Source organism: Haliaeetus leucocephalus, unplaced genomic scaffold (assembly GCF_000737465.1).
Source record: "Haliaeetus leucocephalus isolate CR32 unplaced genomic scaffold, Haliaeetus_leucocephalus-4.0 Scaffold1, whole genome shotgun sequence".
NCBI lineage: Eukaryota > Metazoa > Chordata > Aves > Accipitriformes > Accipitridae > Haliaeetus > Haliaeetus leucocephalus.
The window spans coordinates 10263896-10274482 of record NW_010972437.1 but is presented as its reverse complement, the minus strand read 5'-3'; the positions used below and the strand labels follow the sequence as shown (position 1 = coordinate 10274482).

The 10587-nt window shown below is 47.8% G+C and overlaps 1 protein-coding gene across 1 annotated transcript; it reads left to right on the top strand.

The window, feature by feature from the left end:
- The first annotated feature begins 4648 nt into the window (after positions 1-4648).
- On the top strand, positions 4649-5768 carry HOXD4 (homeobox D4). The gene is made up of 2 exons (XM_010566258.1): positions 4649-5057; positions 5464-5768. Exons 1-2 carry the CDS (start codon positions 4649-4651, stop codon positions 5766-5768), a joined length of 714 nt encoding a protein of 237 aa, XP_010564560.1.
- The last annotated feature ends 4819 nt before the right edge of the window (positions 5769-10587 follow it).

The following is a 10587-nucleotide window of genomic DNA, read 5'->3' as shown; positions in this document are numbered from 1 at the left end:
AATTAGGTGATCTTAAAGGGGACCCATCTTAGAGCAATACGAGATTTATTCTTAGGAAATTGTAATTCTTTCTGTGCTCAGCATGGGGACGATGCTGCACGGCATGTTGTGACACTTTATGGGTGATGGTTTAGCAAAGGTGATCTGAATATTTCATTTGTAAGTGACTGGATTGCCAGAGAACGAAAAAAAAGGCCTTTGTTATTCTTTTTTTTTCCATCAGTGAAAGAGGGAGGTCTGACTTTTCATCCCTTTAGAAATTATCCGGTATAAAATCTAGACTATGAATATTAAAAGTGAAAGATCACACCCCAGGCACAGGGAAAGCATGTGTTCATAAAAAACTGCCTGAATGCAATGTGGTCCTCATTCGGAAGGGGCTTCCACCCCACCACTCCGCTGCTCGCAGGATTTGCCACCAGCTCCTCTCTGCCTTCATCTATCAAACGCGGTCTGTAACTGTTCTCCAGAAATATCACCCGTATGTGGAATACAACAGTAACAAACGTTTTTATTGCAACAGGTTCGGCAGCATGGAAGGACATCCACGGTAAGTGACCTCTTATTTCTTGTAGAGTTTGCGATGCTTGAAAATCCTGTTTCTTCCCTTCAGACTGGAAGAATTAAAACTGATGTATCCCTGCTGAATATTGCTACCAAAAAAAAAAAAAAAAAGAAAAAAACCATGTCAGCACGTGAAGGATTGTGGAGTCTTGTGGAGTCGGTTTGTGGTACCATGTCCTAATCCTGGCTACCGTTAAAAGCAGGGGTGCAGCCTCCTGAGGGTTTATTCTAGGGCCGTACAGGTGTCCTCCTGCTCTTAAGCACTCTGAGGCAATTAGCAGCGTTTCCATTTTAAGTCGGCGGGACTGTACAGCGCCTCCCCGTCCCGATCCCGGACGGATCGCGTTGTGTCCCAGCGCCTCATAACCTTGGCTACTCCCCCTCTGTCCTCCAGACGGGATGCGAAGCAGAGCTGTGACTGCGAGCTGGCGTTAACCTCGTTTGGCACAGCCCGGTGCACGGGTGACCGGGGCGGCGGGCTCTGGAGGCTGTCAGGGCTGGCCAGCCGAGCCAGCCCCCGCCAGCCGGGTCGTGCGGGGCGGTAGCGCTGATCCTCTGGGCAAGGGACGTTCAAACGGGGATTTAAATGCTGTGCAGGCACGGAAGGGAGTGGGCATCTGATCTTGCGAGGGCCACCTTTTACTGGGGGGGTGTTCGCATCCCCGGTGGTCCCGCGGGAGCTGCGCTGAGGGGACCGAGGGGAGGGCAGCAGTGCGGGGTGTAGCAGGAGATGCTGTTGAACCTTTCTAGCTGCAGTGAGGAGCTAAGTGCATTGGTCCTGGTGCTCCGGACTGAGACCGGCTTGTCTCTCAAAGAGGAAAGAAAGCGTGCGAGGTTCGGAGATTCACTAGGTATCCGTTGCCCTCCCCGTTCCTGCAAGCCCCGCTCCGGCCGGGAGCAGGCACAGGAGCGGACCTGTGTTTGTTTGCGTTTCTCCCTGTTTCCTCTCCCTGCTTGCTGATAAATAATCGCTTTCACGGCTTGTGCCAGGCTTCTCTTTCTCGTTTTGCCTTACGTTGTCATATTGGTTTTCGAGCCCTTTAAATACGAACTGAAGAATCGCCTCCAGCGTTGCAGTTTTAATTGTGTTCCATAGGTAACTTTCCTCCCCCCGTAGCTCAGCCCTGCGCTATGTAGATGCCCTTGGCATTTTATTCCAGGGCCGGCCCTAAATGTATGGATTACTTGTTTTCTGCCAACGTACATTTAGCATACTGATTATGAACCAGAACACAAAAAGCCTGATAGATCAAAAGCATTTTGTATGGGCAGTTGAACAGGAGGTGAATATATAACGCTTTTGTTCATCAATAACTCTTTGGCTTTGACCTGTCTGAGCAAGTCGTGCAATAAGGTGAAACGCAGGTCACAGCGTCTAACAAATATGAAAATGTGTAGTATTAAGCAGAACCGGGAGCTGCTGCTTCCCCAGCCCCGTCGCTTCTCCCCGGGCAGCCCTCGGAGGGCTTGTCCGCTCCCGGGGGCTGCCCCAAACGCAAGCTCCGTTTTGGGGGCTGGGGGGGTGGGGGGTGTTGTCCTGCCAGTTCAGCCGGGTGGTTAATACCCGCCCCCCCCCCGGTGGGGAGGTATCCCCCTCCCCTCAGAGAAAGGAGGAGAAAGCGGGGCGAGCCGCTTAAAATAGTTGGGTGGAGATTTAAATAATCGGGGGGAGGGGGGAGAGATTAGGGACACAAAGTCGTTTCGAGTTGCACTTGCTGTGAAGAAGACACCACGGCAGTGCTAAGAAAGCAGATGTTTAAAAATAGCATCCCCCAGATCAGGCAGCTGGGAGTTGGAGGCAGGCAAACAAACCGGTACACATGGCTCGGATAAACGCAACACCCCCAAATCTGCCCTCCGCAGTGGTTGGATGTATCACACCCGCACCATTATTTGTCCTTATGGTGCCTGTTTTAAATAGTGGAAGGAGAAGAGGTTGACCGCAGGACAGCAGTGAGGAGCTGGGTCAGACACAATTCATGAACTTTTGTACTCCTGTGTGCCGCTGTCGACAAAGTAAAAGTAATGAAACTTTGTGATATGTTTGTAAATGATTTCGGCTGACCTCTCGCCCTGCCCTTCACCATAAACGCTACGGCGGGGAGAACCTGGGAGGGTGCGAGGCTGCGGCTCGCAGGCAGCTCGCGGGGATAATAGCTAGACCAGCATAATGGGATGAAGGTAAATTTGGAAACTCTCTTCTTCCCGAGAGCAACTAACCCCAGCCTTTAATCTCCTCTTTTTCACCAATCGCTGTTTCTGTTGTCGGCTGTTTTACTTCTGTTTCGATTTTTTTTAAAATTCTTGGTTGTCAGGGGGGGGGGGATGGTGACGGATTTCTAATTATGGAGAATCTCTTCAGATTCGTGTTAGCCCAAATAGATAAAGGCTCTTTTCTAAATTATTTTAACCATTATTATTCTAAATAGCGCAATTTGACCGGTAACGTCCGTTTTCCGTAGCGAGGACGTAAACGGCAGAGCATTTAAAATGAGCAGCAGGTCTTTCAGAGAATTTGGTAGGCGAAATTCATCGCTATAAATTGGTGGAGAGTCGTATAGCTCTATCGCAGCAATAATAACAAGCGTGAATCTTTTCTGAAATCCCACCTTCCTGCAAATCCGTATTTCAGAACTGAGTCCCAGCAGAATAGTTTGCATTCCTCAGAAGACAGTAAGGACTAAGAGAATGGCAAAGACCTGCTATATTGTAGATGAAAACAGAATGTTATTACGTTGTCTATATATACCCTGTAGAACCGAATTTGTGTGATATTCATATAGTCACAGATTCGATTCTAGGGGAATATATGGTCGATGCAAAAACTTCACCTTTCTGCAAATGGTTAGAAGTTTAAATACTGGCGGAATCAAAAGGCATGTGCGTGCTGAACCCTCAGAAATTATAAAAGTTTTGCTGCCTCGCTCCTATTTGCTAGGTTTTAGGACGTCTCTTAAAATCTCAGTTGTCGTTCAGTCGTAACTCTCACTGACAGGCTGTGCATTTAAACAGTTAATCTCAGCAGAAGTTACAGATTTTCTGGAAAAAAAAAATTATCTACCAATCAGTGAATGAATCTTTAAAAAGATACTCAGAAATTAGCTAGATATGTCAGACGTTAGCAAAATTTTCCTGTCGAGGGTCCAGATCGCATCAAAATATTTACGACAGCAGCAAAAGCAGCATTCGCCTCACTGGAATGTCTTTACTTGTGCTCCAGGAATGATATTGATGAATGAAGACCGAATTTATCTCATTAAACCCGTGATATTTTTAACCGAATTAAACGCCTTCTCCAGTTCAAGTGATTGAACTTTAGTGGTTAAAAGTGAACGGTTTCTTGCCATCCGTGCGGTTTTACATGCATACGCGTATGGCTCCATGGATGTGCGTGTGCGTTTGCGCCTGTGCACGCGTACGTACGCTCACATATATATCGAGGCTCGGAAGCGAAAGAGAAGTTACTGATTGCCTAATTTTATTCAGCAGAACTAAATTCTGGTAACTTTTGGATGACCCCTGCGAGACAAAGACAGGACAGCTCTATTGTACATGATATTGCCCGCTTCTTTGACGGCTGTTCTGTTCCCCGCTTCCTCACGGGTTTCCTGCCTTTGCAGCCCACTTCGGCTCCTCGCTCGGCGTATTTCTTTGGCTATTTTATTTAAGGCGAGGTAACGAACCCCGGTGGCGGTGGCGGCTGGCGAACCGGACGGCGGGGCACCGTCGTCGCCCCGCGGGGCTGGGGGAAGCCAGCTCGGGCGGACAAAAGGCTGGTCCCGGCCCTACCTGCGGGCCGGGGAGGCGGCCGGCGCCCGGGCAGTCCCCCTACACCTCCGGTACCTGCTCCGGGGGGTGCGACCCGCCGGAGAGGGGGTCACCCGGTTACGGGGATATTCGCGAGTGGAATCGGTGGAAACGCTGAGCTGCGGAGAAATCCGGTGATCGGCTCCCGCCTCCCCATTGGCCGGGCCGGTCACATGCCCGCCTAACTTTATTCAGTTGACAGCAAGTAGGAGGGCTCTATGGCAGGGGAAAAAAAGACAACACGAGAAAAATTAGTATTTTCTACCTTCAGAAATTAATGGCCATGAGTTCGTATATGGTGAACTCTAAGTATGTGGACCCCAAATTTCCTCCTTGCGAGGAATATTTGCAGAACAGCTACCTAGGCGAGCAGGGGGCCGAGTACTACAGTGCCTCGCAGGGCTCTGATTTCCAGCACCAGGGACTCTACCCACGGTCAAACTACAGCGAGCAGCCCTTTAGCTGTAGCAATGCCCAAGGCTCTGCCGTGCAGCCGCGGGGTCACGGACAGGAGCAATCCGGCCCAGCGAGCCACTTCCCCGGCCAAGCAGAGCATTGTCCACCGCCTCCAATGTCCAACTCGCGAGCCTGCAGCCAGCAGCCGGCCCTCAAACCCCCAAACGGGTCAGCAGTTAAGCAGCCAGCAGTAGTTTATCCCTGGATGAAGAAAGTCCATGTTAACTCGGGTAAGGATCCTCTTCTTACTTTGCTCCTCTACCCTGCTCCCGGTCGCCCTCAGCGGCGCTCGCTCGAGTCCCTGCCAGGCTCGTGGACGAGGTTTTGAAGCCGAGGTAGCCAATTACACTCGTCATAAATTTTTATTGCTGAGGAAATAGGCCGTTGGCCGTGCGGGGCTTTGCCGTGCAGGAGAAAGCTCCATTTTAGGAGCCTGCTAGAGGCTCCCAGCCTACCTAGCTGCGTGTGCCTGTAACAGTGCCTGCCTTAAGCGAGGGGGAGAGCAGCCCATCCATTGTAAGCAACTGGGACGAATCCAGCCCGGCCACATGCTCGCAGCTCCTAAGGTTTTCTTTTGTAAAGTCGAACCGGCAAGTCGAGATTAGCTTTGTAAAGTTCTCCGTGTTTTTTTCCCAGTGAATCCCAATTACAACGGAGGGGAACCTAAACGCTCCCGCACAGCTTACACCAGACAGCAAGTCCTAGAACTGGAAAAAGAATTTCATTTTAACAGGTACCTGACCAGGCGCCGCCGTATCGAGATAGCCCACACTTTGTGTCTCTCTGAGCGCCAGATCAAGATCTGGTTTCAGAACAGAAGAATGAAGTGGAAAAAAGATCACAAACTGCCCAACACGAAGGGCAGGTCTTCTTCCTCTGGTTCAAACCCCCATTTACAGACTGGTTCCAAGGACCATCAGACTGACTTGACAACTTTGTAGAAGAGGTGAAATTTTCCATTTCATCCTTCGCTTCTGACCAGTACTGTACATAACTGACACTGCCCAAGCAGAGCCTGCATGTAGCAGCTAAGGACTCGAGAAACTGTCATCTTTCTTTAAGGTACTGTTGTACAAAGGAGACAAAATGACGCTACTTTGGACTTTATTTTATTTGCCTCTGCTAGCACAACCTAAAAAAAAAAAAAAAAAAAAAGGAAAAAAAGGGGGAAAGAAAGAAAGAGAGAAAAAAAACCAAACCCAAAACATCATGCAGGCAGTGGGAATTGGGAAAATATTAAACGAGACCTTCTGTCCATAAAAAGTAATAAATCATTGAAAATGAAACTGTCCTGTGTTTCAGTTTTGAATTTGAAAGTGAAGGTTTGATGCTTTATTCTGGGATTTTTACTTTTAATTGTCTTTTTATCCCATGCAGTTTCGGGAAGATGCATTCGGGCAAGTTGAGGGCAGGAAATTTATAGCATAGTCTTTTCTTTGAACATAAAGACTAGTAATTGTGAACTTTTTGTGCTGCTTTACCTTGTGTAATGAAAATACTTGCTCATTTCCGTAACGTCTCAGAAGGTGTGCATAGAAATTAAGTGAAAACGGGTTATTTTATGTACTGATAGTGTTAGCGTATTTATTTATTTGTTATGTAGAAGAGTGAAGATAAAAAGAATAATAGTCAAACCAAAAACGGGGAAGGGGAGCTGAAATACAGTACTTCTCCTTCCCAGTCTCATGAACACATGTATGTTTACTTGTCTTGAACGTACACAACTTTCTTGTCCCTTTTTTTGAATTTCCTTCTTTGTGAACAGGAAAAGCACCCCTGCTCCTTACCATGTGCCATCCAGGGCTAACAGGCTTGAAATCTGTTTCCAAAGTCTGCTCTCAGCGCTGTGCTTTAAATCATCGATACCTCGTTTAAAAGTGGAGGGAAAAAAAAAGGGGGGGGGGGAACCACAGAAAAATCAACCCCCACAACAAAAAAACTAAAAAGAAAACCCCAGAGCGAAAAAAATTAATGCCAATTCTGATGTAACCTAAGCCATTCAAAGCTGAAAGCTAAATGCATTCTTTCAATCAGATTTTAGATTTCTTTTCTGCCCAAGAGAGAGATAGGCTATGTGGGTTGCTGCTTTGTTTTGGTTTGGGGTTATTTTGGTCGGTTGGGCTTTTTTTTTTTTTTTTTTTTTTTTTTTTTTTTTTTTTTTTTTTTTGTGAAGAACAGTGATTGTTTTTAAGCAAACCACGAGACATGACTGCAATGGTTGGAAATCTCAGCAAGTTGCTTTCGGGGAAAGGGGAAAAGCTCGGATGGGAGCAGAGCTGGTCTAATACCCACGGATTTGTCCCTGGCTGCTGGCTGCTTCGTGCCAAAGTTTTAGTGCGCTGTAACTACTAAACCCAGCCAAACCAGCTCCCTCAGCCACTTACACCTCCGCTCAGGAGATTTTAAGGCTCAGCCCTTATCTGCTGTACCCTCAGGGCAGCCTGGGAGAGGGACCATATCATGGAAATCGTAACGAGGTGATGCCTTTATTAAAGAGAAAAGGGGCAAAGAAGGAAACCCAGAGCAAACGCTGAAGGGAGGTGGAAAGAGCAGGGGGTGAGTTAACGTGCCCATCTCCAGGCTGGGTGCTTCCCACCGAGGACTCGCTGCTTTCTGGGCTCGCTCGGGAAGACGCTGGCTAAAATGGTCTTGAATGAATTCGAAAATAAAAGGAGAGCTTTTCAACAGGAGTGTATTCGGCAGCATTAACTGTGGCCAGCGGTTAATTTCTGCCCTTTTCTCATCCCTAGAAGTCCGCAAAGTGTCTTTAAGACTTGGTCTTTTGTTTTAGAGCCTGGAGAAAACTCTTTGTTCTTCCTTAGGGTTAGCCCAGTTCTCAGACTTGCACATGGCAATACTTGAATATCTCCACGTCGTGATATTAAAGATGGATATTCCCGCATTATTCGCATCATTGTTTCTATGACAAAAAGCACCGAGTTCATACATAGTAAAGACGTCTTTTTTCTGACGCCTTCACGTTGAGAAGCTGAAAAGGTATTTTACTGAAGTTCGGCTAAATTGCAGGAACAGGTTCACCCAGAGGACAAATTTTCTATTCGATTAGTTGTATTTCAGCCGGGAAGAGTGACCTCTAAACCCTTAACCTTTTGGACCCAAACTACCCTTCCCTTTCTCTGGCATGGAGAGCAGCTAGCAGCAGCAGCGCTTGAGGAGGGAATTCCTGAGACAAGTTTTCAAGTTTTGTTACACCCGGTTCCTGCGGTAGCGGCCTTTCGTCTCCAGAGTTGTCCAAAGCCTTCCCTTTGCTCTTCATACCAATCTAGGGAAAGAAAAAAAAAAGGGGGGGGGGGGGGAAGGAGGGAAAAAAAAGGAAAACCTCACTGGCTGCTCTTCTTGAAAATCCCCCTCCCGGACCCCCGCTGTTTACTTAAAGTCTGTGATAAGCTGGCTGGGAGCAGGGCAAACGTGTTATTCGAGAGAGAGCTACCAACTTTAGCATCTGTGGCACATTTCTGGAAAATAATGGCCTTGGATAAGCAAATCCTTGCTTTGTGCTTCTTATCGACCGAGATGGCTCCCGAAGTTAAAGGACCAAATTCTGCTCCCAGATTTCCTTCCCCCGCCCACTGAAGTCAAACAGGGATGTAGCTGCGAGCAGAATTTGTCTCATTGTCTTTTGAAATGTTAATATCTCCAGGACGAGTGTTGAGTTCAGCAGGCGCAGCTCTTACAACCCTGTTTGCAAGTCCCCTTTGAGTGATGCTGGGGCACTGTAAGTTTACATAGTTTTAATTGCGCTGTAAGCTCGAAAAATACATGAACTGAAGGCAAAGTACCAAAAGAAATAGTTTCCAGCTGCCAATGTTCTGAAGGGTCAGGGACGTCTGCAATAACGACCAGGAGCACCCACTTGTCGTTGTCTCCCGTGCAAAATGAACCTGCGGTTTATTTTTGTGGGTTTTTAGCCCTTCTCCGGAGTTATTTTGTGTAGGAAGGGAAGCTGGTTGTTTTTGTTTATCATGGGTGAAACGCTGTGCATGGGAGCCTTTGTTAAACGGTCGCATTGTCCAGCAATACACTCGTCTCTGTTCAAGTGTGATGCTTTTTATAGACTTTGCCAATGTTTTGCTGCCATTGATTAAAGCGTTATTTATACTAATTGTGGCCTGTAGTTTTGATGTAAGCCCTCCATATGCATTTGAAATAATAAAAGGTGTAGAGAAATAGATTCTGGTTTGTACCTTGAACAAACAGTCCTTACAAGGTGGGTCTCTCTTCTGTGAAAATGCTGGTCCCTCCCATCATTATAGTGTTAAAAGATGAGTGACTCTGCATAGCATCCTTCCAAATGTCCCTTTGAACAGGTTTGCTGATTGCCCCAGCCATAATGGTGTGACTCTAGGCCAAGCTGGAGTCTATATTTACATTCGGGCTGCAGTTAAAAGTGCCTGTCATCCATTTGCTACTGCTTTGCATTTAACAAGCCCTCCTAGAATGCCTCCCGGATTTATGCATGTGTGGTGGGAGGCAAGGAGCCACACCTGAAGTCACCTCGATCCCCACACAGATGTGTGCCTTTTAGGTGAGTCCTGGAGGGGATCAATTCAAAGCAGAAATGGGAATTTGAAATTGAAATGCGGTGCGTAGCTTTCTCTGGGCAGTACGCTTCACTTTTCCAGCCGGTACAAACGAGGGATCACAAGAAAAGACAGACTTGGGGGAGTTTAAACTTTCCCGTGCACCTAAGGCAAACATCATTTTTTTCTCCCCTGCGTAAGCCCCTCAGACAATAACACATACCCCTGGCCGGGAGAAGTCGATTGCACTGGGTTTGTCAGAAGTATTTGTCACCGAGGACTTGTCCTCTCCCGGCGCGCGGTCAAGGCACGAGTCCAGAAGGCCAGTGCCTGGCGCAGGCCGGGCAGGAGCGCGGCGCGCAGAGCCAGGCGTGTGCCCTCGCTGCCTGGAGTGCGCGGAGGGGAGGGCGCGTGTGCGTTTCCAAGCACGCACTCGCTGAGTTGAAATGTCGAGGCACATTTTGTGATTATACTTTCTCTCTCCCCTGTTTAATGGCTCCTCCTGTTACTCCCGATACATCAATACGGTTCTGTATATTATATCACCACTAGTCGTTAAGGTAAGAATGAAGAGGAAAGGCAGAGTCAATAGCAAAGCCCACTCACTGTACAGTACAGTAAATAGGGACCTCTCGGTGCAGAGCCACACTGCTTCCAACGGCCATGTTGGTTAGCCCTTTCCCCTGATTTTTTTCCTCCTTTTTTCCCTTTTTTTTCCCTTCCCCCCCAAGCCTAGAGACCAAAATAATCCTGCTAGGAACAGTCATAACAGGCAGAATTTCAAAGTGCAAGGAAGATGATAAGAATAGATTTCTACAAGTCCTGACCACGTGATTTGCGAAATAATTAATTCAGCACGTCCCTTAAGAAACACGGAGTCGTCATTAATCTGCCAAGCAAAGGACTCTATCAGACTTGAAAACTGAAGAGATCCCAAGAATATAATATACAAAGGGTGCAGTCCCTCTCTCTGCACACCTAGCTCTTTGGTAGCTGCCGAAAAAGAGACGCCGGTACGTAAACATTTTTTACTTTTATTCCTTCTTATTTAAGCCTTAATGAACTCAGCTGTCAAACGCTTGACAAATAGGGCACGCTGCTTCCTGGTTTCCAGCTCGGCAGCGGCCGGGAACGGGACCGGGCGCAAGCGGTGACCTTTGCTTCCCAGGGAGCGGGGGGAAGAGGGCGAGCGCGGAGCAGCGCGGAGCCGCGCGGAGCG